At 37.8% G+C, this 27870-nt stretch overlaps 3 protein-coding genes across 4 annotated transcripts in view; 1 reads left to right on the top strand and 2 right to left on the bottom strand.

Annotated features, from left to right (window-relative positions):
• Nucleotides 1-1480: 1480 nt before the first annotated feature.
• LOC101889811 (protein BUD31 homolog) lies at nt 1481-3154 on the bottom strand. Its single transcript, XM_005183225.4, has 2 exons — nt 3008-3154; nt 1481-1945 (listed from the first exon to the last, which is right to left on the bottom strand). Exons 1-2 carry the CDS (start codon nt 3099-3101, stop codon nt 1605-1607), a joined length of 435 nt encoding a protein of 144 aa, XP_005183282.1. The 5' UTR covers nt 3102-3154; the 3' UTR covers nt 1481-1604.
• The window catches only part of LOC101897172 (DNA topoisomerase 2-binding protein 1), a 71945-nt gene continuing 47215 nt past the window's right edge, over nt 3141-27870 (bottom strand). Inside the window, exon 7 of the transcript XR_009342089.1 lies at nt 3141-3265. The gene's annotated coding sequence lies outside the window, so the exon portion shown is untranslated. The remainder of the gene's footprint in view (nt 3266-27870) is intronic.
• On the top strand, nt 4463-27224 carry LOC101889982 (receptor-mediated endocytosis protein 6 homolog). 2 transcript variants are annotated; one of them, XM_020036638.2, is made up of 10 exons: nt 4463-4592; nt 16362-16662; nt 16745-16891; nt 16951-17387; nt 18875-22423; nt 23341-23464; nt 23538-24112; nt 24179-24349; nt 26890-26986; nt 27065-27224. In XM_020036638.2, the coding sequence occupies exons 2-10, from the start codon at nt 16516-16518 to the stop codon at nt 27206-27208; spliced, it is 5391 nt and encodes a 1796-aa protein (XP_019892197.1). In that variant the 5' UTR covers nt 4463-4592; nt 16362-16515; the 3' UTR covers nt 27209-27224. The 2 variants fall into 2 exon arrangements, with proteins under 2 accessions (XP_019892197.1, XP_058978015.1); XM_059122032.1 differs by lacking the exon at nt 4463-4592 and adding an exon at nt 4680-4964.

The following is a 27870-nucleotide window of genomic DNA, read 5'->3' as shown; positions in this document are numbered from 1 at the left end:
TTTCTCATCGGACAAAACCAAATTCGGCAGTTTACCACTTTCGGCCAAGCGATGTAACTCTTTAGCTCTTTTGAGTCTATTTTCTTTGTGTTGCGGTGTTTGTTCTAGCACTTTTTGGAATTGCAATGGCTTTAACCCGAGTTCATTCTTCAATATTTGCTGAATGGAATATTGCGATATGTTTAGCACACGAGCCATTTTTCGGCCAGTCGCTTCTTTACTTTTCGAGCCATTTCTGCTGATGTTGCTGTTTTTTTTTCCGTCCACTTTCTTGACGTCGGGTACGCTACCAGTATCACGGTAACGAGCGATGGTATGAGACACAAAAGATTTATTCACATTTAAATGCTGGAGTGCTCTAACGATAGCCACTTGTGGTTTTCCTGACAAATATAAAGAAATCACACGCTTGAATCCCATCACGAATAACTTTTTTTCTGGAAAATTCTCAGCAAAATGCTTTTGTACGCTTCTAAACCATATAATAAGCTGTCACTGGAATAATTTTAGCAGCTGTCTTGGCTTAGAGTGGCGAGTGGCTTAGAAATGACAACAGTCTGAAGTTGGTTGCAGTTTTTTTCATCTCACCGTGTATAGTGTCCATAACCATCAAACGAGCCAATAAATGTGGTATTTTTCTCAAATTGTCGTTAATAACTCCCTTTAAGAGGGTCATAGCAAGTCAAAATATTCTACAAAATTATTTGTTATAAAATTCTACCAAGAGTCCTAGAAGACATACAAAGTCTAAATCTTACCTAAAACCCAGGAATTCATAATTCATATTTTTTGAGTTAAATCCTTACTTAAAGTGAGCTTATTAACAATTCTCCTACAAGGCATGATTTTTAAGGGATGACGTCAAAGACAGAAATATTCTCCATCAAATTTCACTATAAGTCTCCAAAAAAAGAAAGAAGATCTATTTCCATTGAATATCCAGAAAATGTTGGCATCAATGGTGCCAAAAAACCGCAAATATATATTATATTTTTTAATCATTTATTCGAGGAATAAACATTTTTCGAGTTAATGCATGGAAGTACCATAAAAAATGTTACCTTGGGCAGAATGTGTCAAAAAAATAATTCTTCTACACAAAATTTCAATAAAAGTTGCAGAAAAATCCATATCGTCCAATTATAAGTATTTTGATGGAGTTATTTACATTTTTTCAACCCGAATATTTGCCTAAAAATTTTCAATTTTGTTTGCTTTGAAAAATAAAAATCCTAAAAGTATGCTTCAAAATTTGTAGAGACGATTGTTATGTTGGTCGTTTGACTTTAAACAACATTCAAACGGTATCACACCATTTTACTGTTCAATGTCCGTTCCTTTACTTAAATCTATGATTAAACTCGCCTTACCGTAACATCATTAGAGCTGACTTCAAGTTATATTTTTTATTTTTTTATTAAAAATGTTATTACATGTATTTGGAAAAACGATGTCATTATAAATTGAGAAAAGAAAGTAATTCGTTACAAAGTCTATTACATATTTCTTCTAATTGCTAAATTACAACTATAACTACTTATTATGAAACATAATCATGTACCAGAATTTTTGTATTTCTTCCATATCCAGATAATTCTTTCCTCTTAGCCCGAACATCCTCGACAGCCGCAATGTACACACTCCACCACACGTCCCTCTTCCAGCTTCGATTTGGGCACACGGCAAATACAATTTGTACCAAAATTTGTATCACGTGTCTGTATACACCGGAGGCAGCATAAATTTTCATATCCTGATTTTTTCCATTTGGCAATTAAATTAGCATCGGCTATCTTCTCTTTGAGGCAATAATCATATAATTCGCGGCTGATGGCCTTGCGACGATAGAACAAATCGTAGATATAGCGGGACTTCTGATGGTGAATTTTGAAAATGGGCCACAGCGATTCGGTGATACGTTTACCCTCATGCGGTTCGGTTTCGGCTGGAAATGTGAAAAAAGGATTGATATACATAAAATTAATTTTGTATTTCAATAAATAAGATAAAAAATGATTTTTTTTTTCAATTGAAGGGTCTTTAGGAATTTAAGGCGATATGGTGATCTAAACTTCCTTCTTCAATGCTTTCAGAGCCCCTCAACACATATAGTCATCGGATCATCAAAGACACTGAATTTATCAGTCTAAAGATCAACAGCTTTTTTCATTGCAAAGTTTGAAAAAATCTACAATCCTTATTTAGCTTGAATAATTTATCTAAATTTGAGCTATTACGTAAAACATCTATCTTAAAATATCGGTGTTTACTACTTTACAATTCAGATATGGGTTGTTATAAGTCCATATGCCTCACTTAATGGTAGGTCCCCTAATTACCCAGGTTAACACAATTAATGCAGAGCTTTGAATAGGAATAAAGTGCGATAGAAGATCCATTTCAATGTTCTTCATTATTTCGCTACATGAGTTATTGGTCACGGACGATACCGAGGTACTTGGCCTCAGACGAAGGCCCTGGAAGTAAAAAATTCAGGCTTGTTTAACATTAGTTTTTCTTGTGAAGTGTCCAACACCCAGACTATTGTGTGACTACTAAGCATAACATAAATCCAATGTATAAATATAGAGGGAAAACCAAGTTTTGTTGGAAAATTGTAGATAGAATCAAGATTAACGTTGCTGCAAGTGTCCTCTACTTCAACCAATCGTTTAAATTTAAAGAACCTTAAAGCAAAAGATGACTATCTTCCAGAAGTAGATGCATATCTATCTTGACTAAATGCTACCAAATCTTTTTCATACCCAACATCTATTTTTCGGCCCATATCCTAGTTATGCCCCCACTACACACAAACATCTGCCGGCAATGTTGACCTAGCATGCAGCTGACTTGCACAACCGTGGGAACTTTAAGGACCAACACCAATCGATAGCCTTAATGCACATGTCCTACTTGCCTAAAACCCCGCAAACAAATTATGTAAATTTTTTCGGTCAATGTCATTTCCTTAGGTCCTATGGCAGTCGAGACAATTGCAACCTACCTTCACGCATTTTCTGTTCCAATTCTTCCAGCGTTGGTTCAATCAACTCCCAACCATCTGGTGGCGGTTTACGTGATCTGCGAACTTTTGGCATTTCAGCAAAATATACAGGCAAATCAAATGTTTGTCCAAACGTTTAAGGAATTCCACAAATTTCTACTTGGTGCACTCTTACAACGCGTTTGTTGCTCCTTTCGTTGACATTTAGAGATGTGTGTTTTTGTGAAATAGCGATAACATAACCAATGTCAGTGCTACCTATGGTAAAGAGCGTGCCATTTCGATAAAACTGATATTGCTGAAAAGGGGGTTTCGCATGTAACAAGAACTTAGAAATGTCACTTGAAAAAGAGAGGTGTGAGATATAAATAATATTTTCAATAAACGTATCGTAAAAGGAAGAGTAATTTAAAGCAGGAAACTTTACGTGATAATAAATCCATCGAATTAAAATTTAATCATTTGATATACGTTTCATCTGAAATTCAGTGGATCTTAGCTAACGTATTTACGATAGAATTTAAAGTAGAAACCCACTGGATTTATTATATTATATGTGTAAAGGCTTTTACATTATCAATTATAGAACTTTTTCGATTAAGTCACAAAAAATTTGAACAACAAATTTTGAAAGTCAACATTAAAAATTTAATATATTTTTCCTTTTTTGATGAATGTGGCAAAAATACTGAACACTTTCTGAACACTTAATGCCAGATCTATCGTTCGGGTAATATGATATATGTGTTTCTTCTAAATTTTGAACTTTGCTATTATTCATCCCCGAGTTGGTATTAATATTACGGTGTACCATGTTTGGATACTTTATTCGATTTATCGCGAATACGGACAGGCAGACATTTTTGCCGTATTAAATGATATATACTCTATTTAGCCATACGACTGATGATAAATTTGCCTCGGAATCTACATATTAGGTAAATGTTCGATTTTACCAGTGAAAGAACCCCAACAAAATGGACAAAATTTTGAATTATCATAACTTTTATAAAATATGAAATAAGAGTCGGATTGTCTTCAATTTCGCACATCCCACAACGGTTTACAATTTTGGACAACTATAACGCTTTTTAGCTTGTTTTTATCGGAAACAATCAAGAGTTGAAGAATTTTTTTGCATATACGTCAAGTAAATCTTCCTAAAGCAGTTTACATCACTCCAAAATATTAAGACGTGCATTATTTTCTTTGCAGATGCATACCAAAGTGAATAAAAACGCATTTTTCATTCATCGTCTTTATATTAGCTTTTTCCTTACATCATTTTTTTACTATTTTTTTGGTGGTGTAAGTTTAAATAAACAACCGTGCGAGCGACATTTATAGATCTATAAAATCCATCAATTAAAGCCTTGTTTTCACTGAACATAATTCCCCGAAAACGCAATTTATTAAGGTTGCACCTATCTCACAGCGGCCGGCTTTCAAAAGAAATACATCCCAACGGCGTTGAGTTCAATGTTGCGTCGCCGTTACCGCTGAAGAGGTCGCCTCAGTGTTGCGGTAACTGAGATTGTGGAAACTTGTTTCAAGTCGCCAAAAATTGTTTTCTCCACTAAAAAATGTAAATAATTTGCTTAAAAAATATTTAAGATATTTGTTTGTGATAACAAAAAGTGTGTGTGTATGAATATGTGTGATATGAATCAATGAAATACAAAATAATACAATAGAAATAAAAAGGAAATTAAAAGAATAGAAAGAAATTACTTTGTTACGCATATCAAACCACGACGACGACAGCAACAACAACAAATACAAAGGCAAAATCTGCCCAAAAAAGTTATCGTCACATCACAGCCACTGTGAAAGGTGCAATAAAACAACAAACATCGGGAGAATTGTGAAACTATTGGTTAATTATTTGTTTTAGGATGGATTCAGAGACATTTTGGAGTTAGATTTAATCATAAAATAATGATTTTTTTATGATAAGGTAATTTGCAAATTTACTTTAGCAGGCAGACAGATGATGTCTATTGCCCACTTTGCCTTTTCACCCACAAACAAGTTTGTCCTCTACCCGCCCTGTACACCCGCATCGATGGACATGTAAAAAAGAAACACAAACATAAAGGGGGCAGTAATAAGAAATTAATGTTATGACTGCACATATAATGTTTGGAGAATTTCATTTAATCATCAACTTTTTTTGGTGACTTACTAAATAAATATGGCCGAGCAACAAAACATCTGAGTGAAAATAATTTAACCAAACAAAAAAAAAAGAAACAATGGAAAAACAGCTATTACAAATACCATGCCAGACAACCAACCAGTCAGCCAGTTAATTTGTGGATAATTCTCCATCATTTATGGTGGATTTTCTTCTTCCCGTCTGTCTGTCTATCGAGTCGTCAACAAACGCTCTGTCTCGACGATGGACAAGGGACCCACAAAGCGTGTGGAGATCACCACTGCTATGCATATAGTACTTACATACTTTTTGTAAATGACGGGAAATAATGCATCCACAATACATGACCGACCGTCTGTATGTCTGTCGTCCACTACACATCTACATTACTTTAATTCATTTTGTACAAAGTGACTGTGATTTGTATATTTTTGTATTTTGTACCCTGCTCGTATTATGAGTGTGACTTTCTGTTGTTGTTTGTTTTTGGCGAAATTCCTTTCCTGTGTGTGTTTGCAGTACCCACACTGTCGTTACCTAAATTCACATTGTTTAGTTTTACTTATATTTTTTTGCTTGTTAATTTGATTGTTTATTTAGTATGATTGTGAATTTTGTTTTACGCCATCAAAATTATGTCAATTATTGTCGAGTTTGTTTATTTTTGTCCGATTTTATAAAATTTATTATTTGTTGGGTATAGTAGATATGAAATATTTATATTAGGGGGTGTTGTTGGTTTGGTCTTTTTCCGAGTGAATCAAAGGTAATCTGACGCATTTCATTACCATAACCATAACAATGAAAGCTTCTAATTTTTCACAGCGATAAAGTTATATACAGCACGTTATTGGTTACAGTTTTTTATACCTATAGTTTAGATACTAATCCTGATGTGGAAGCGGTTACAATATGGGTGTCCTGGGAATGCTCGATACTTTAAGTTCTGCCGCACCGTACTTTTAATACCCTCTTCCATTGGGTAAATAAAACATTTTTATATAAAAGTGTCTGAATTCAAACGTGTTCCTCATTAAACTACAAATACCAGTAAGACCATTTGGATAATGCTGTTAAACTTTCCAAAAAACCATAAAGAGGGTGAGGCCGTTGTATGGGGTGTCATACCAAAATGGGAACCTCTATAGACAATTTTATTCTTCAAGGATTGTCATCTACCAAATCTTCTTAAAGACACAATTTGAAACAATTTCGTGGGCAAATGTGACTAGGATTATCAAAATACCGAATATCGGTGGGTATCGTTTTATGTGCGCTATAGGAAAACGTGGAGCTAAATACTCAATGTTCCGCCAACGGAGCTAGAAGCCATTACGAACTACAAATAACAATTTTTAGACCAATTCGTGGAAAAAGTGGCTAAAATCACAAAAATATTGAATATCGGGAGGTACTATTGTGTGGGAGCTACACGAAAACGTGGGTCTAAACATACTATGTTCCGCAACCGGACCTTGGACCCATTATGAAAAATGTGAAAAAATCATAAAAACACAGAATATCGGGAGGTACCGTTATATGGGGGCTACACCAAAACGTGGACCTATATATACTATGTTCCGCAACCAGATCTAGAACCCATTACAAACTAAAAATACAAATTTTTAAACAAATCCGTTGAAAAATGTGGCAAAAATCAAGAATATCGAGAGGTGCTATTATCTGGAGGCCACACGAAAACGTGGACCTATACAAATTATGTTCCGCAACCGAAGTTAGAACCGATTACGAAATATAAATACCAATTTTAAGACAAATTCTTCGAAAAATGTGAAAAAAATCATACAAACGCGGAATATCGGGAGGTACCCATATATACTATGTTCCGAAACCGGATCTAGAACCCATTACGAATATCGGGAGGTACCGTTATATGGGGGCTATCCCAAAATGTAAACCGATGTATCCCATTTTCAATGCCAACCATCCTAGACATAATACAAATTGTTCTGCCAAATTTTGAAGATCTACCTTAAATAATGTCGTCTATATCGTGATTTCTTCAGACGGACATGTTTAAATCGACTTAGAATTTTATGCTGATCATGAATATATATATATACATTATGGCAGCAGATAGTTTATAAAGTGATTAAAAGAGATCTTGTAGTTTTAAAGACTTTAGAGGTAATAGCCGACAGTGGAGTAATTGGGGGTCAACAAATTTGGCATCACCTAAATTCAAAGTGGTACCTAATGAGTTCCCTCTTTCAAGTGTGGAATCAATGCTGAGTTGCTGCGTAGACCTTTTTCACCTGGTCTGCGTAATCACGGAATTTAGGTGGTCAATAGTAACCTTCTCTCCGAGAGATAAAAAGGTCCGGAAACTCTTCCGTAAAAGAGCAATGGTTTCGATTCTTGTCTTGTTCGTAGCGCCGTCTTGTTACAAGTTAGCGTTGTCCAGATTAATACCATCCTACTGCAACCACAAAAAAATCATTAATCGTCTCTCGATTGCGCAATCCATTCACCATAGCTGTTAATCCAATCTCGTCTTGAAAAAAAAGTAAGACTCAATTAAAACGCCTGACAGTAAACTGCACCACGCACACGTTGAGGATAGTGAAACTTCTCAACAGTAATGCTTAATAGTTGAGGTCGTCAGCGTTTCTCTCGCTATCCTGTCCTTGTTTGCTGCCGTCCTGTCGCCTTAACCAGATAAATAAAGGAACATTTAATCAAATGCGAGGCCAAACTTGAAATTAAATAATTCATTCAACCAACAATTCACAAATGATTCGTTAAGGGTATTAAACACGACTTTCAAAGGCACACAAATATTGCGGACAGTACTCAATATGTAGGTTTTTGAACTTTGATAAGAGATTATATGTGTTGTTTGTTGGTCGTTACATACATAATACAAATTAATGGCAACAATCGTAATGTTTGATTTACCAATACATACAGATGGGTCTAATGTTAATTAATACAAACACCAATACGATTTAAAAATAATATATTTGTATGACAGACATGACGAAACCGCATCAACGTAAAGTACCGTTGTCGGAGGCTTTATTTTAGCAATAATATCCAATGGTTATTTCAATACGAAACACCTTAATATTCATGCATGTCAGTCCCAGTGTCATCTAAATGGAATATTTTAATAAATGCGGACATTAAGGGTGTCAGTCTGGTGGTCTTCGTGCCGATGGTAGAATATTATTTGTTTGTGAACCAAAGTAATTACTGCCAGCTTTCTAGCTGTTGTGAGAGCATTATAAATGTGTGTGCTCGTGTTCTGGCGGCGAATTATAGAAATCAATAAAACTAAAACGTATATTGTAGTTTTGTTTACATGCCATAATTAACACTTAACTCGTCTCGTCACACCGTTCGGAGCAAGTGATATTTTAACAATGCTTAAAATACGGGGAAAAATAAAATTTCAAATGTAAACAAAATATACACAACGAAAAGTTATCACCGTTTATCTTCGAAAAATTCGCATCAGTGGATGTCGTCCATGTCGTTTCAGGGGAATGAGTGGAATATAAAAACACACAATTCTAAAATTTTTAAAATACTAACAAATGTAGGATATTTGTCAGTTGAAAATTTTTTCATAATAAAATGTAGGTGGACTTTACATGATGACATCGACAAATAAGCAAGTAATCAAGTGCGATTCTTAAAAAAATGAAGAAATGTATTTTCGAAATCGAGTAGGTCGACTGGCTCAATCAGCATGATGACTATGTGAAAGCGTGCTGAGAGCCATCTGGATAAAAAGACAAAGCTAACATTCCGATGTTTATAAGCAAGTTAGTTTACTCTCCCAGTAACATTTACTTTGTAAGAAGTTACAGAGAAAAAAATAAAAATTTCTCTCTAGTTGCGGAGTTATTGAGGAAAAATGGAGCCAGAAGTGGATGTGGATTCTTTGTTTTTACCGATAAAGACCTATCTCGCCTGAGCTAGTCTCGAGCAGTCAAGTATGGAACAGCCTAGGTTGTGGTGCATAATTTCCTATCGTAAATCAGAATGTGCTCCCTCCCGAATAAGAGGAGAATGTCAGGGTTCGCTAGATTTAACCATATTGTCAAACGGTCTGATAAACTACGTGGCTTGGCAACACGTCTTTTATCTTGGATCAGACCCTCTCCCAATAATCGTCTAAATAAGCAGATTGCCCGATTTCATAACCTCCGAACGCCGCACTTTCCTAAATCAAGAAAAAGCTCACGGGCCAAAATTCAGTGATAGGTGAACTATCGTCGCTTCAGAGAACTGTCCAACGCTTCTGACATTCGGGTAGCAGAAAGATTTTTCAAAGACATCATCAAAGCTGCTTCATCGTTATATACCTGTTGACCGAATGTTCCAAATGCGACAGGGCGACTAGCATATGAGTATGATGATTTTCATTATTGTAACGCCCCTGATCCCAGAGACTGACAGTGGAGGTCAACAGAGGAAAAAGGGCTGTACCATCTGAAGTGTTGGAACATTAGAAACGATATGAACAAGATGTGGGTTATATATCTCTCTCCAAAAGTCTCCAATTTGTTGCTAGCTACCAATATAGCTCGCAGAGCCTGGAAAATGGGCCGGGTTGTCCCGCTACTAAAGCCAGTCAAGGATATCAGAAAAGGTGATTCACACAACCCAATTTCACTTTTGTCGTCAGTACGAAGACTCTTGAGGTGTTACTCCTCCGCAGCTTCCGTGGAAGCTATCCAGTTGTTAACCATCAACACGGCTTCCGCCCACAACATTGTACCAAAACAGCATTGTACGCCTTATCCGCATAGTCGAGGACTTAACCAGAACCAGCCGATGTACAGTTCCGCACAATACGCTGCCTTTTCTGAAACATCCGTTTGTAACATCCCTAAATATTCGTCGTAGACCCCATAAAGTATATATTCATGATTAGCATAAAATTCTAAGTCGATTTAACGATGTCCGGCTCTCTGTCTGTTGAAATCACGTTACAGCCCACATTATTTGACGTAGAACTTCAAAATTTGGCAGAACAATTTGTGTTGTCTCTAGGATTGTTGATATTGAAAATGAGATATATCGGTGCAGGTTCTTGTATAGTTCCCATATAACGGTACCCCCTGATATTCGGTATCTTAATGATTTTCACTACATTTTTCCACGAAATTCTAAAAATTGGTAATTGTGCTTATTATGGGTTCTAGCTCCGGTGGCGAATCTTTGTATGTATATGTACACGTTTTCCTATAGCGCACATATAAATATACCCACCAATATTCGGTATTTTAATAATCCTAGTCACACAATTTCCACGAAACTATTTCAAATTTGGTCTTTAAGAACATTTGGTAGATGACAATCCTAGAAGTATAAAATTGTCTATAAAGGTTCCCGTTTTGGTATGGCCCCCATATAACGGCCTCACCATGTTTTTGAAAAGTTTAACAGCATTATCCAAACGGTCTTACTGGTATTTGTAGTTTAAAGTGGGACACGTTTGAATTCAGATACTTTTGTCAAGTTAAAAGTAGTAGTAGATACCTTTTGTTGCATACATGTGAAAATATACGATTACATGCAACCCGGATACAACCCTGAATTTTTAAAAATGTAAAAAAGTTGAAGATACGAAGCCAACCTGACAAGGCGTACTAGTTTAAGCTCGTATAATTGATTTTAATAAACGTTTGTGAATTCTTAATTTAATATAAAAACGGTCGTTGTATTTCATTTGAGTATACGGAAACCAACAGACTTCAATCGATCACTTGACATTTTTCTCAGAAGTGGGATACGACAAGTCTTATTGGAAGAAGCGTCTACCAACAAGAAATATGGAGAATTTGCACAAATGCACGGTTAAGCAGTTGCAAGCGAAATGCAGAGAAATTGGTGTTTCTCAAAGTGGTAACAAAAAGCAATTGATCGAACGACTTGAAGTCAACAACGAAAGCGAGCTGCACGGATTCGCATCTCCTCATGATATGCAGGAGCGAATTTCGCATTTGGAAGATATGGTAACTGAATTGCGTTCATCTATGGAGCAACGTGGACAATCAGAATTTGAGCCGAACAACGCATCATCCCCTTTGAACACGTTTTCGACACCGGATGGTAATATGTCCCTGCAAGGCACACGGCCTAGCTTGCCAAACGTGGCAAACGTTGTGACAATATTACCGGAATCACGTTCGATTCCATCGTATGTTCAAACGAATACTTCTTTGGGTGCATTTCAGACTACGTCAACAATTCCAACGGTCCACACGTGTGCTTCTGCTGGTTTACCAACGTTTACACCTTCATTGCACGGACATGCTCAACTTCCACGAAATACAACGCAAAATGTAGCGACGTCATGCTACAACGTACCAACACATATAACGACACATTCGAATTTTACAACAGCAACACCGACAGGAGTGTTCACGCAGCCGAACAATGGATATGTTCAATCAACGCAGCCCTACAACGCATATCTACAACCGCCGATATTTGCAACAAGTGTCTATTCAGCGCCGCCGCAGTCAGAAATAGTTATGCAGCCTTCACAACGTTATGTTCAGCACAACCCCTTTGGGAACGTTAAGGAAATAATTCAACTTTTGCCAGAGTTTAATCCGTCATCTGAAGAATCGATTAATCCTTCACAATTCGTGCGACGTGTGGAATTATTGAAGACAGCTTATAACTGGGACGACGCATCAGTTATATTTGCAGTGCAACAGAAAATGGCTGGCCCAGCCAAGTATTGGGTTGACTCACTGCAAGAGGTATTTCTGTCTTGGCCTCAGTTTGTTAACAAATTTCTTTTAGATTTCCCTCAAAATGTAAATGCAGCCGATGTACACATTAGAATGGCACAGACAAAACGGCAGTTCGACGAAACGCCGCAGGAATATTATTACAGAATGTATGCTATTGGAAAACGGGGCAATATAAATGAATCATCCATAGCACGGCATATAGTCAACGGAATTAATGATCAAGGATTGAAGCAGAAAATATCTAACGAGTATATTACCTGTAATCAACTTTTGAGTGACATCAACGCATACTGTAGTTATAACGAGGTAAGAAGAGTGCTGAACCCGATATCGAATAAGACGAAACGTAGCAATGAAAATAGAACTGCCCCAGAAAGGAAAAGCGATGAAAGAGTGAATAAATTCAAATGTTTTAATTGTGGTAATACTGGTCACAAAGCCGTAGACTGCCCAGATCCACAGAAGAAGAATAGATGTACGATATGCAAACGGACTTCACACGGTGCAAGTGAATGTCCAACAAAAACCCTGAACACAAATGTCAACAATATAAGGGACAGCGTAAAGTCCAACGAAATACTATGTAAACGTGTCAAAGTAAAGGACAAGGAGTTTGAGGCATTTATTGATTCGGGAAGTGATCGGAGTCTGATCAGACGAAGTTTTGCAATGATAATTGGCGAAACGGAAAATTGCAGTATGGTTTTAAATGGCTTTGCTGGTGGCAAATACGAGTGCACAAAGGTGGTTAAAGTGCCAATTGACATTGATGAGACGAGTTACGACGTGAACCTTTATGTTGTGGAAAATTCTATGATCCCGAATGATGTTCTTTTAGGTCGAGATGTTTTATGCCAAAAAGGTCGACGCACCATTATTGAAGGAGATGAGTGTTGGATGCAAAACGTAAATGCGATTAGTATCAACGAAGGCTTAACATCTGAAGAGCATAAGAAGTTGCAGTTGAACATTCAAGAAAACCGACAATGTTTTTCAGAAAAGTCAAGCGAATTGGGTAAGTGTAACTTAGTGAAGATGGAAATCGAAGTTACTACTCCAGAACCAATACGATGCAAGCCATATCGACTAGCATTTGCCAAACGTCCTATTGTGGCAAATATTGTGAAAGACTTACTGGATAACGAAATCATAAGGAAATCGAATTCTCCGTATGCATCGGGAATTGTTTTGGTCGAGAAGAGAAATGGTGAACACCGTTTATGTATAGATTATAGACAGTTGAATCGAATAACCGTACGTATAGCGCATCCTATGCCTGTACTGGATGAACAGATTGCACAACTCGCCGGAAATCGTTATTTCACCACACTCGACTTACGTATGGGTTACCACCAAATTGAAGTAGAGGAAGAATCGAAAAAGTTCACAGCTTTCGTGACTTCAGATGGTCATTATGAATTCAACCGGATGCCATTTGGTTTGGTAAACGCACCTGCAGTTTTTCAGGCAACGATGAACCGAGTTATAAGCTTTATGAAACCAGGAGAAGTTTTAGCGTATCTGGATGACGTCATAATTCCCAGTAAAACAGTCGATGAAGGTCTGGACCGAATAAAAAGATTTTTGGATATCCTTAAGAAATGTGGTCTCACGTTACGATTGGCGAAATGTTCGTTCCTAGCCGAAAAGATTTCTTATTTGGGACACATAGTTACACGTGACGGAATTTTACCTGGAGAAGAAAAAGTAAAAGCGATTAGAAATTTTAAGGTACCAACGAATGTAACAGAAGTACGACGATTCCTTGGCCTAACTAACTTCTTCCGAAAATTTGTAAAGGATTATGCAGCCATTACGAAACCTCTTGCGATGTTGACACGAAAGAGCGAAGAGAATAAATTTCGTTGGGACGTACACCATGAAAACGCATTCAGAAGTTTAATCCAAATTTTGTGTAGTGAACCAGTTTTAGCAATCTACGATATGAAAGCAGATCACGAGGTGCACACGGACGCTAGCAGTCTCGGATTAGCAGGAGTGTTATTACAGTCCGATGGTAATGGTAATTGGCAACCAGTGTTTTATTTTAGCCGCCACTGTTCTGAAACGGAATCGAAATATCACAGTTACGAGCTGGAAGTTTTAGCTGTGGTTGAAACGGTGCAGCGTTTCCGTATATATTTACTTGGAAAGCCATTCCGAATCGTCACTGATTGTGCCGCAATTACTAATGTGAAGACAACGAAGGAATTACAACCTCGAGTAGCACGATGGCTGATGAAATTACTTGAATTTGATTGTGAGTATGTACACCGACAAGGGTCACGTATGGCTCACGTTGATGCTCTCAGCCGTTCACCGGATCAGCCACAGACGGAGATTGAACCAGCAGGGTTCATAATGAATATTGATAGCGATGATTGGATTCTCACGATGCAGCTAAACGACGACCACATAAAGAATATTATGAGAGTACTGCGAAATGAATTGAAATCTGAGCAAGAGAAACAGATAAAATCTGAATACTTATTGGAAAAACATCGACTATACCGGAAAACGAAAAATGGACTACGATTGGTCATACCGAAGGCTATACGATGGCGCATAGCTAAATACTGTCATGATGATATTGGCCATTACGGGTTGGAGAAAAGCCTCTCACGAGTCGAACAAACGTTTTGGTTCCCCCGCATGAGGAAATATATGAAGGAGTACATTGCAGCGTGTGTAGAGTGTTGCTACAACAAGGCAAAAGGTGGTAAACACGAAGGAGCTCTACATTTTAGTAATGTCGAACCGCTACCATTTAGGCAAGTACATATTGATCACTTGGGACCGTTTATAAGAAGCAAGCATGGTCATACACATATAGTGGCAATCGCCGATTCCTTTACGAAATTTGTGGTTATTAAAGCTGTAAGGAATACGAAGACATTGCCCGTCATCAACGTTTTAAATGAGGTTAGTGGATACTTTGGTTTACCTCGAAGAATAATTTCGGACCGTGGGACAGCTTTTACGTCAAAAATGTTTGAGGAATATTGCGATCGAAACAATATTCAACACATTAAGAATGCCGTTCGTACACCAAGAGCCAATGGACAAGTTGAGAGGGTCAATCAACTTATCCTGTCTTATTTACGAACTACCACTGAAGAACCGAAGGATTGGGACTCGGCACTTCACGTTTTACAATGGTCAATCAATTCAACCAAAAATTCGACAACAGGTTACAGTCCGAATGAGTTGATTTTCGATTACAAGCCCACCGACTTAATACAAAACCGATTGTTAGCAGCTGTACAAGATGATGTACAAAACGAAGAAATTTCCATCAACGAAAAACGTATCATGGCCGCAGAAAACATCAAAAGCGAACGAGAACGATGGAAGAAAAGATTTGACAGCAAGCATTCGAATCCGAAATTGTATGTGGAAGGTGACTTGATCCTTATACAGAATGAACCACCAGCGACAGGTGAATCCCGGAAGTTAGAACCTAAATACAAAGGTCCATACATAATAGCACGAGTATTGGGCAACGACAGGTACCTGATAGAGGACATTCCTGGAATAAACATCACGAATAGGAAATTCTGTTCCGTATTCAGTTCCGACAAGTTGAAGAAATGGTGTGAATGTTCCCCCGAATTGGATGTTTCAAGCGAAGATGAAGCCGAGGACGACTTCAGGTCAGGAAAGGCCGAGTTGTCAAGTTAAAAGTAGTAGTAGATACCTTTTGTTGCATACATGTGAAAATATACGATTACATGCAACCCGGATACAACCCTGAATTTTTAAAAATGTAAAAAAGTTGAAGATACGAAGCCAACCTGACAAGGCGTACTAGTTTAAGCTCGTATAATTGATTTTAATAAACGTTTGTGAATTCTTAATTTAATATAAAAACGGTCGTTGTATTTCATTTGAGTATACGGAAACCAACAGACTTCAATCGATCACTTGACACTTTTATAAACAATTGTTTTACCCAATAGTGGAGGGTATTAAAAGTTCGACCCGGCCTAACTTAATATTTTTTTACTTGTTAACTCTAAACTTTCCTACAAACTAATTTCTTCTACCCCCTCTACTGTTGTCATATATATTCCCTGGAATGAAATAATCTCGTGAAATATTTTTTTTTACTCATTTCACTAAATTTTTCATACCAACGTGGTCTATATGAAAAATAATATGTTTATCTACGTCATGGAGTACTTGTTAGCGCCTTGCACAATAATTTCGTCCGCGTAATTATTTTTATTGTTAATAAGAGTATTGTTGTTGTTGTCGCCGTTGCTGTTTCTGCCTCTACATTCCTAATGCCAGACAGGCCTTGATAAAACCGGAGCGCCGAGGACCACTCTCACTCAAGTTCAAGTTTATATTTTTAGAACATAATTTATACACATACAAACGAGTGTATATTTGTATTTTCCTTTCCTATAATTTGGCCTGTAATTACAGTTTCTTAAAATTTCACTACTTTCAGTATCGCGCAATATTTAATGTTTAATAAAGGCCGGAGGAGAAAAAAGAAAACAAAACCAGAGAAATCATTTGTCGGTTCTTTGTAATATTCAGCGCAATACTCCTTGTTTCTCAAGACGACACAGTAAAGCAAAGCGGCAAAGGCGGCAACAAACATGGAATCGAATACGGAAGGAAATCTCTTAGAGATAATGGATTTAGCACGTACATTGAGACAAGAACAATTATTTATACAACAGGAACAGGCGACATTTGCCCAGTTAACAGAAGCATTGTCGGATAATTCAACATCGATAACAAAGGTAGGTGGGAAGGAATTGCTTTTGTTTGCTATTTTACTTTGTTTATTGTTGTATTTTGTTTTTCTTTTTTTTTGTTCTGTAGTTAGCTTACATATGTGCCCAACAAAGAAGAAATCTAAATGATTTGATTGTGGCACGTCCAGAACTGGGCCCATCCTTATGCTGTCGGCGTGCCAATAACTATGAAAAATCCAATTTTGTTGATTCCAAGAAAGTCTTAAATTATGAGGTGAGTGAGAATTTTAAATACAAGCTCTAGACACATTTCAATCGCATCTTTTATTTCAGCATGCCATTGCGTACGAGGAATTATTTAATTATCTCTACAAATCACCATATATTTTGGCTGTATCCCTGGCGACGGGCGATAGAATTGCTGACATTTCACCACATCACCAGCAATCGGTAATCCAGACCATAAGTACAGGCCTCTTTGGCAATGCCATCAATACCAAAGATGTGGAAATGACATTAAAGCTGCTGAGAGAGCTAATCGAAATACAAATTGTTACCAGTGATAATCCACGGCGCTTGTTAAGAGCAAATGCTTCATCTTTTTCCCGCCTATATCATCGTTTGAACGAGTCAATGTTTTCGGCAAAAATCTTTTTGACCGCTGCCCTATTTCAGCCCATAATGAGTGTGTTGACCGAAACGGATACCATACTCGATGTGGATCCGCAAAAAATTATAAAGGGTTTCAGTAGCAAGGAGCGAATAAGGAGGTGGGTATCTACTACATTGATGGCGATTGATTCATCAGATTGGGGATTTTTAAGAATAATTTTTTTGGGCCAAATCTGAGAGCTACCAAACATGAATAGTTTTAGAGTCGTTTCTTGAGCCAAACCCAAGGAGCTACAAACGAGGATTTTTATACCCTACGCCACACTGTGGTACAGAGTATTATGTATTTGCTTGTAACATGCTGAAGGAAACGAAAAGGACCCATAGCGATGTCCGTCCGTCTGTCTGGTGCGCACGATAACTTTCGAAGAGAGTATTCGATTTGACCCAAACTTGGTACATCGTAATATTATTGTCAAACTTAGATCGTGTTCGGAGTTGGGCAATATTGGACCACTCCTTCTGGTACCTCCCCCACAAAAGGTCAAATCTATAAAAAAAAAAATTTTACTGCACAAAAAGAGAAAGGATAGTCCAATTTTGCCCCAACTTTGCAAATCCTCATTTTTTCTATATGAGTTAGGTCAGATTTGAAAATGGGCAATATTAGTCTACTCCATCAAGTACCTCCCCCAAAAAAAGGGTCAAAATTTGGAATAATTAAAACTGATATAAAATGAGAAATAAGAGTCCGATTGTCTTCAAATTTTACATATCCCAATATTTTTGTTAACAAAAAATCTGGAAGATTGGGAAGATAGGTAATATTGGTATACTACTTCTGGTACCTCCTCCACAACGAATTAATGTTTTGAATAACCATGAAGCTCGCAAAACGCGAAATGAGAGTCCGATTATTTTCAAACTCGGCACATACCCATATTTCTATCAACACAAGAAGATGGTAGATATCGGAACACTCCTTCTGGTACCTCCCCCATAAAGGTTAAACAATTTGAACTAAGTGTCCGATTATCTCCAAATTTCGCACATTTCAACATTTCCACTAACACAAGGTCTGGTATGAAAAACAGATTGAACGGACCACTCCTTCTAGTACCCCCCACCCCACAATGAGTCAAGCACTATAGCATTGTTATTTAGTACGAGAGGTATAAATGCCTTGGTAAAATTTGGTGGAAACCGACTCAGAGTTCAGAAAAGTTCATATTTAGTATGATTTGTTAGGGGTATCTCTAATAAACATGCATAGTTTTCTAGGGTATTATATGACCGCCTCGACCGCCTTTAGTACTTTCTTTACTGGCTGACAGTATTTTTGGGCCACCTCTTGCGCCCATAATCATGTATTTTTTATTTTTTTTTTTTTTTTTGATGCTTAAAAATAACAATTATTGTACTTTTTAACTCTTTGGGAATATTTCTCAAGGACTATCGGAATTTTAATCGTGGATTTTGTATATATATGCTTTTCAAGGAATATAAGAGCTAAAAACGTGGATGTTTCCATTCCTTTATTTAATACCTCAACACATGTCATTATTTGTGATTGAAATTTAAAAATCAATTGAAAAATAGCAATGTATTCATTAATTGAATTATATTTCTCTCCCTCTTCTTGCAGATTTGGTCCCGAGGATTCAGTCTCATATGCCGAGAACATTGATAAATTCCACAAAGAGACAATAACGAAATTGCATAGCCTGGCCAAGACCTTTATTGATAGCTTACTTAATAATTGGTCACTATTTCCATCCACATTGCGATGGCTAGTGCAAACAATGTGCCATCTACTGAAGCAATCACATCATTTTTCGGAGAAAATCATGAATGAAATAATCACCGACATGGTGTTTACCCACTTCATTTGTCCGGCAATAATCAGTCCCGATGTAATGGGCATAATTGATGCCCCAATATCGGAACAGGTGCAATTCAATTTAATGCAAATCTGTCATATTATACAAATGTTGGCACTGACCAGACACGATCAAATTGATGCGTGCTATGCCGAAATATACGGGAAATTTGAATCGAATATGGTAACACGATTAATCGATTTACTCTTGGTGACACAAACGGGCGAAGATGTTGTGGCCATATTGGCGCAGCAGAGTGATTTTGATCGTACCCAGCTGTTGGCCACTCAAAGAGATTTGAATTATTTCATTGATTTCTTTCGCATACTAACCGCATCGGATGAGTACGATGTGCCAACGGAAGATAAGGATAAATTAAAGAAAATCCTCAAACAATTACCAGAAAGTAGTGTTCATCACAACGGCAATTCGGCGGAGGCAGTACAGGCAGCCAATGATTCACCGGCCAAGGAGAAATCAAAGCAATCTCTAATTAGCAAAGCTACCAAAAGTAAATTGGCCAAAACCATGAGTTTTAGTACAAATGGCAATAGTGAATCTTCATCGAGTAATTCCTTAATGGTAAATGGTCATCATATTAATGGCAATGGTTTGGATAATCCATCATCATCGTCGTCCAATCACAATTCCAATCATTCATCTCCCACTCGATCCTTGGCTCCCGAAGTGGTGGATAATGAACCGATTTTGATATTTAATTTATACAATTGTAGTGGTGAGCAAAAACTGCAACCATTGTCCGAGGATGAAGTCTTGAAAATGAATAGCATTGGCCAGGATAACAGTGATTTGGTGGATACGGAAAATTATCAGCAGGAGTTGACAGTTGACAAATCTTCTGTGGTTAATGGTTTCGATGGCATTGATGGAATGTCAGATGTTCTAAGACCATTGCATAATAAAAATCCAAGATTTTCATTGTCTCACGATGATGCCTCCATTGGAAACTCAGATAATTTGGAGGCAGTCAGTGAGGTGCCATCTAATCACTCGGTTACCAGTTCCTTGGAACTTGAGGAGAATGCAGAAAATGACAACCTCTCAGATATGGTGTCAGCCAATGTTTCAGGTAGAGGTACACCAAACATCAGTGGTCGAGATACACCCTCCTCCATGGTGACCGATGGAGAATCTCTAAATAATGCCTTGCCCACACCACAAATGCAGAAACTCATTTCGAAGGCCCGCTCCGATATTGAAGATAAATTTTGTAAATTTGAAATTAAGAAATTTGAGGGAGATGAAACTGTTTCGATAATATCAGATACCTGGTCTACAGATGTATTGGCCAGTGATTCGGAGGCGGTGGATGCTGTGGAAAGGGAAAGAGAAAGGAATTTCTCAACACCATTAATACCGGCCGCCGTCATATTGCCAGGAGATAATAATTTTGATGTTCGGGCGGGATATTTAGATGCATCGGATCAAAGATCAGAATCGAATTGGAGTACAGATGTATTGGCCTCCGACTCGGAGAAACTAAATGAAGTTGATACAGATGACAATGCCAGCATTACAGCCAGATCAGATACTTCGTTGATTAGCTTGCGTTCGGAGAGGGAGAGAAACCAATTGGCAGCAGCCATATCATCGGCACCCTCAAATCGCCATCATGGCCGTCCTTCGTTGTCGGAGCAATTTTTCTCAGGCATGGGAGCCAGGGGAAATCGCAATTCTTCTAGACCCTCAATGGCCTCACAGAATGTTGCTGCTGCCAAACCTCCCTCCACGGGTAGTGTGGATGATGTTAATATAAGTGGAGGCAGCAGTGGTGGCAATGCCAGTGATCGTTCTCAAGAAGATTCGCCCTTCTACGATGCCGTCAATTCGTATGATGACAATTCAAATCCCATTGCAAATAATCCATCGCAGCATCACTATCGCGATGGTTCCTCCTTGGCCAGAAGTTCGGTTAGGACCACAAATCAACATGGAACAGCTGAGGATAGTTTTCAACAGAACTATAAGTGTATTGCCAATGATGGTGGCGATGACAAGGATTCGTTTCTTACGCCGAGCACATCATCGGCCGCAGCCAATGCCCATCGAAATCGAATGCGAAGACAAACTTCAGCGGAAAGTAGTATTTCCAATCAAAGTCTAAGTCTGGAAGAACAAGGCGCAGCAGCAGCAGCCAAATTACCCTCCCCCTTTGCCTCAACCTCTCGTAAAAAACGTAATGCCAGCAACGAATCAAAAGATCTGATAGACTTTTCAGATTTTTGTGATGACAAAGATCTGACACCGCCTTCAATAGCTCCACCCGAACCACCGTTGCAGCATTCCGATAGCCTGAACGAAGATCTTGTGGAACGTCGCCAAAGTAATAATCTACATGATGACGGGCGACGTAATGGTATTATGGCCCTAAAGGGGGGTCGTGAATCTTCGGAGCGTGGCTCAAGTTCAACGCCACATTTGCGTCGCCACCAGTCCTTGAATTATGAGAATCATGAAATTGTTCTCAACACTGTGCCCACTAGAATATCAGCCATGCCAAATCTATCGCCTGACAATGATAATAAAACCGAGAAGAAGCCCCAGCAATCGGACGAGTTATTACAATTGTGCAATAAGACTTCAGAGTTACAAATCCACCAAGACAATAATAATGACAACAACGATGACAGCACAATGGATAATTCTCTGGAGGCTGCTCGCAACACACCCACAAATAATATGGCATCCAGTGGTATTATGACACAATCGCCCTCGACAAAACCAACGAAATCAACGGGTGCCATACCCAAGAGCATTAGTTTTGATGCCTCAGCCGATAAGGTACATGGCGCATCAACATCGGCAGCAGCGGCAGGGTCAAGTACCTCCAGACACCAGAGGTCTGCATCATCACGTTTACCCGATACGATGCGTACAAATAGTCTTAATCCAGCATCCTCGAATTCGGCGGGAATTTTCAATAAATTAAAACAGGGTATCTTCAAACATCGACGTGGCCATAAGTCTCGTCATGGATCCGCCAATGCGAACAGTGATGAAATCACACAATGTCCGCGTAGTGTTTCATTTTCTAACAACACATCAGAGGTTGCTCTGGATCTCTTAGGTGCCAATTTACCAAGTACAAGTGCAGCAGCAGCAGCTGCATCGAATCAGGATCGTAATGCCGTGGGCGGTTATTATGACATAACTGAGGATATTTTAGCCAAGTATCGTCGGAAAGTAAGCACATCAAGTGAGGCGACCAATTCATCGATTGGTAATGGTGCAAGCGGAGGCGGCGGTGCTGTTGGAGGATCAACCATTGAAGAGTCGAGCAAAGAAATTTCAAGGTAAGGATTATTGGAATGTAAAAGAATAGATTGGACGGGGCCGACTATATATCCTACACCACTATGCATATTTAGTAGAGCTCCCGTAACAAATGAATTTATTTGAAGTAGATCATACCACCTATCAACATTTGGTTCCAGAGGGAACTAATATATGGTAGGCATATCCAATTCTGAATCGATTTTCAAGGAAATATTTTTATACCAAATAACATTGCTTTAGAGTGCATGATATCACTTCGAGAAGGATTTACCAAATGAAAACATACGTCCCGAAACTTACTGCATTTGGGCTGATATTAGCCATTATTTGTACAATAAACCCCCAAACGTTAGCCGATCTCGATGAAATTTGACAGATGTATTTTAGTTCCATAATATTTTAGTTCCATTAGGTACCAAATATCATTCTTGTGGAGTGCATATTATGGAGGAAGGGCATAAAACGTGATGTACTTGCTTCTAGACAGAATTCAATAGGATGCGCCAAAATTTAGGTCATTTGGGCTGATATTGGCCATTTGGTGCACAAATAACCTGAAATCGGTTGAAGATATATATGGGGGAGCTATACCCAAATCTTAGCCGATCTCGATAAAATTTTGCAAAGTTATTTTCCAAATATCATTCTTCTGGAGTTCATATTACGAATGTGAGGGACTTAATATCCCAAATCATATATATATGGGAGCTAAAGCTATGTCTGAACCGATTTTCACCAAATAAACTTGCTTCTATGTTTAATTCCGTCGGAAATGTCATTTGTCATTAACCTGAAATCGGCTGAAGATATATATGGGAGCTATATGTAAATTTAAACCGATTCTCACCAATTTCAATAGGGTTCATCCTTGGGCCAAGCAAATATTGTTGGGTTTTCATTTTTGGAAAATAACTATATCTATATTTACTTACAGCAATAACAATAATCAACATCCATCCATGCACGATAAGACCCTTACATTCAACATTATCAAGAAGAAGATACGAACTGTATTGTCAAAGACTGATTTACATTCTGGAGATTTCAGACATACAACGGTAAATATTTTAACATCAAATACAAAATTAATTAAAAGAAAACAAAATTAAAACCGAATTCCATTTTTTTCAGCATGCCAACATTTCACCCCTGCTAACATATCTTCAAATACAGCTGGCGCAAGCTATAAATCTACAAAATTTCCAACAAATCTCGTATGTATCGGAAGCGATACGTTGTATATCGACGCTAGACGTTGCCCAGCATACACAACTAATGCAGGAGCTGCAAAATGACATTCAAAAACGCCAAAGTTATCTGCAGTATTTAATGCGTTATCGTCAAAACCTCCTTATGATAATGGAAAATATCGAACAATTCGAATCTAGATTAAGAAGTGAAAGTTCAACATGTAATCGCTACTTAATGGCATTGTGTATGCGTTTATTCTTCGAAAAGAAACAAGATAGCTTCGCAACATTCCAAGAAGAATTTGCCCAACGCAGTGTGTCGGATGATAAAATCGATTTGATTGAAGAGTTTCTTGATAGTCTTGTCGCCGAGTTGCTTGCACCGGGTGGCATTCTAAATGGTATGCCAGAATGGCAGGCAATTGAGGCACGTTTGGCTTTGGAACGCATTCTATTGCAGAACATCTATCGGCAGGTGATGTTTCCCAATGAAGATGCGGACTTGTCAAGAGATACGTGAGTATTGCAAAAAAGGTTTTCTCGTTTATTTGTTTCTAATTTATTTATTTTAAATATTTTCAGGGTCTTATCGGAACACATACGAAAGTTACAAAATGTCATAACACCATCCCATTCCGCCTTGTGTATACCACAGATTTATTTATCCGAAGCCCCATGGAGTTTTGCCCAACAACAATTGTCATATATATCGGCCTATAAGACTCCACGTGAAAAACTTCAATGTGTTGTAAGGTAAGATATTATTTTGGTTTATATTCTTCTCATGGACATAAAAAACAAGATAAAAGGAAAAAGTTCAACAGATTTAACGTTAATATCCAATACGTTTCTTAAGTTGTCGAGGAGAATTGATTTCTAAGTTCATATGGGAAGAACAGGATAAGACCATGATCTTTCTACATTAGCACTGAAATACAAAAGAAGTATAAACTTTAATTTAATATCCAATACATTTCTTAACTCACCGAAGATAATAGGTGTCTAAGTTCAAGAGGAAGCGACCTGTACAGGTTATGTTTATAATAATGTTGGGACTATTGCGTATTGCCTTTATATATTCACATTGATGGGCTTCTGCAAAGGATAAGGGTGGAATCTATAGGTATGCGTGAGTGAGTTCTGTAGATTTGGCAGGGCAATTCTAAAATGCAGTGAGTATGCAGGCCTGTATCTCATGCTGGACACACGTTAAGCACAGCATTCTGGCGGGTCTAATTACGCTCCCACTGAGTAGCACTACCTCGACCTATCGCTCAGAAATGTCACCCAGATTGGGAAACTCCCTGTTTCACTCTACGGGGCTTGGACTTCTTGTTGGTTGGTTATCCAACGTTTCAAACTTGATGGAGGGTAGTTCACTCTACATAGTCAAGCAGTGTGGCATGATCGTATCAAATGCCTTTGATTAGTCAAGGGCTACCAACGCTGTTCAATGCCAAGGCTTGGTCTAAGTTAGTTCTCGACCAATATGTGTGGATATGGCGTGCAATGCTGTTGTGGAATACGGAATCCCTGTTGTTGATCGGTCATTGGATATATTCCTCTAATGGAACGGGGAGTAAATCCTCAGGAATCCGGAATCCGTATTGATGGTCGGTTATTGGATAGATTCCTCTAATGGAATGGGGAGGTGTATAGCGAAATCGTCCTGTATGATCCGAATTATCTGACATCCTTTCCTAAATTCAGCAGCGGTACCACACAGCCCATTTTGCAGGCTTCTGAGACGTTGTAGGTGACTAGCGGCAGGTTGATTGCATTTGTCAGATACTCAACACTCGCCGCATCCACTTGTTTCTATATAACCGTTGATAGTCCGTCCGGGGCCAACATTTTGGATGACTTCCGAATGACATTTGCAATATGGCGCATCGTAAACTGTGGTGGTAACTCGTCGGCGGGAAGAGATCTTATACAACGAATAAAGTTTTTGCTTCAGCCTATCACTGTTGGGGTGCTCGAAAAATTGGCGATTAAAGTGACCAGTGCCCCTCTTCAGATAAGTCAACGTTGCGTCGTAAAACGTGGCTGCGGCTCTACCGAACCCAAAGAGGGTTGGGCAGTTCATTTCCCGAGGGGCGTTTATCAGACCGGATGATACTATTTTTAAATCTGGCGAACTATGACATTCTCCTCTTATTCGGGTGGGTTAATTTTCATTTACCGTGCATAATTTGGATCAATCAATCTGCTCTGCCAACGCAGATACCCTATGGACATTACCTATAACGGAGACCCGCATTTCGTGGTGGACATTGAAATGCCAAGGTACCAGGCGTATAGTGTTTTCCAAAATTGTGCTAATGTTTGAGAAATAAATCTGTTCACTGCTTTTTATTGGCGGGGTATACACATTAAACACCTCTACCTCGATAGCTCCACACTTCACTGCTACCCCCAATACATTTCATTAACGTATTGAACAGAATGGCGTAAAAGGAACGCTAATCTCCTCATCCTCACTTCTGTTGCGACCTTTTTCGATACATTTAAGCATAACAACTATGTAGGCTTTAAATTTCTCTTTGAGCTTGGTTTCCTGCACCACTGCGATCAAGGTATTTCTCTGATTCGAATTTCCACTAGCTCTTCTATTTTGCCGCGGAGTCCGTTGCAATTGAATTGCAAAACGGATGCACAATCCGGAGTAGAAACATTAACGTGTGGCAAAAGATGCTGCGGCAGAAGTTGGTGGTGTGTGAAGACGGCGGTGGAGTTTCATACTTCGACGAACACGTAACCCGCTGAATACTACGTTGTTACATCACGTCGTCATATAATATAATGTAACCACACTCTGTTCTCTGCATCCATTACATCGCACCGAGTCAGATCTATGATGCATCATGTTTTGGCAAATAGAAGAGATTTTGTTCCTAATTTTTAGATTTCCTTAGTTTTAATATGCATTTCAAATAAAAATTAAAATTGGGGGGCGAAAAAAAAGGTTTAGGTTTGGCCAGGAAAATTTAATTTTGATGGAATCATGCGTCGTTAGCATAACGTAGGATCTAATCCTCGTTGAAATTGGTTTTCCGGTACCACCGCTATCAAAAAAACTCGGTGTTGTATCTAAACATTTCTATATTTTCGCATATCCACAATATGTGCCAAACATAGTGCACCTGTAATGTGATCGAAAATTGAGGTTTTATGAATATGAGCCTTGCGATTTTAAATATTCTACAAATTAACACAAATTATTAAACAAAAATTGAAATTACTCCAAAATATTATTCTCTATTTATTTTTACTTTGTTGGTTTTTTGCAGATGTATCTCGAGCATAATGAGTTTACTGCACATGTCCAGTGGTAGAGTCCCAGCGGCAGATGATATATTACCCGTACTCATTTATGTTGTTATTATGGTAAGTTGTTTAAAAATCTTTTTAATTCTATTATGTTTGGTTCTTAGTCCTTCCTTTCTTTGGCATACCCCACAACAGGCTAATCCACCTTATCTCTTGTCAACGGTTGAATATATTACTTGCTTTATTGGTGACAAATTAGATGGCGAAGAGCAATTTTACTGGACCTTATTTGGGTCGGTGGTGAAATTTATTAAAACCATGGATTATTTTGAACAATAAAATCCAAAACGGAAAAGTTGTGAAGCATTATTTTCTTATTAATTTTTGTTATTATATTATATATTTTTTTTAATATTTTTCCCCCTATTAGCAGCATGGTGTAAATCTGTAGTGGTATTCTATTTCTCTCTAAAATTTCTAACAAAAAAACAAAAATGATACCCACATTTATATTTTAATTAGTTTTATGATAAACACAAAAAATTGTTATGATGTTTGTATGATATTTGAAAAACAAAAAAAAAAAAAAAAAAAAAAACAGAAAAACGGAAATATTATTTGTTATAAAAAATTTATACCATACACATATGTATATTTAAGTAATTATTTATTGTAACTGTAATTATATATTATTATAATTAATATCAAAACCGAAACAGCCACAAGCCTAATAATATACGGAAGCAATAGCTATGCAATGAATGAATGAATGTTGTTCTATGATGATGATAATGATGACCCTCGGCCAAAATTTCCATTTTTTCCCCTTCAAATCTTTGTATGTTTAAATGTTGGCAACTTTTTCTTCTCTACCCTACCCTCGCCCTATAACAATACCCAATTATATGATGACTTTAATTCTTTAATAATGCGTTATTATAATCAATTTTCTATATATATACAGACAAAAAAATTATCTACAACAATTGTGTGTCCTCTCC

Source organism: Musca domestica, unplaced genomic scaffold (assembly GCF_030504385.1).
Source record: "Musca domestica strain aabys unplaced genomic scaffold, Musca_domestica.polishedcontigs.V.1.1 2, whole genome shotgun sequence".
Taxonomy (NCBI): Eukaryota; Metazoa; Arthropoda; class Insecta; order Diptera; family Muscidae; genus Musca; species Musca domestica.
This window is presented reverse-complemented; position numbering and strand designations above follow the sequence as displayed.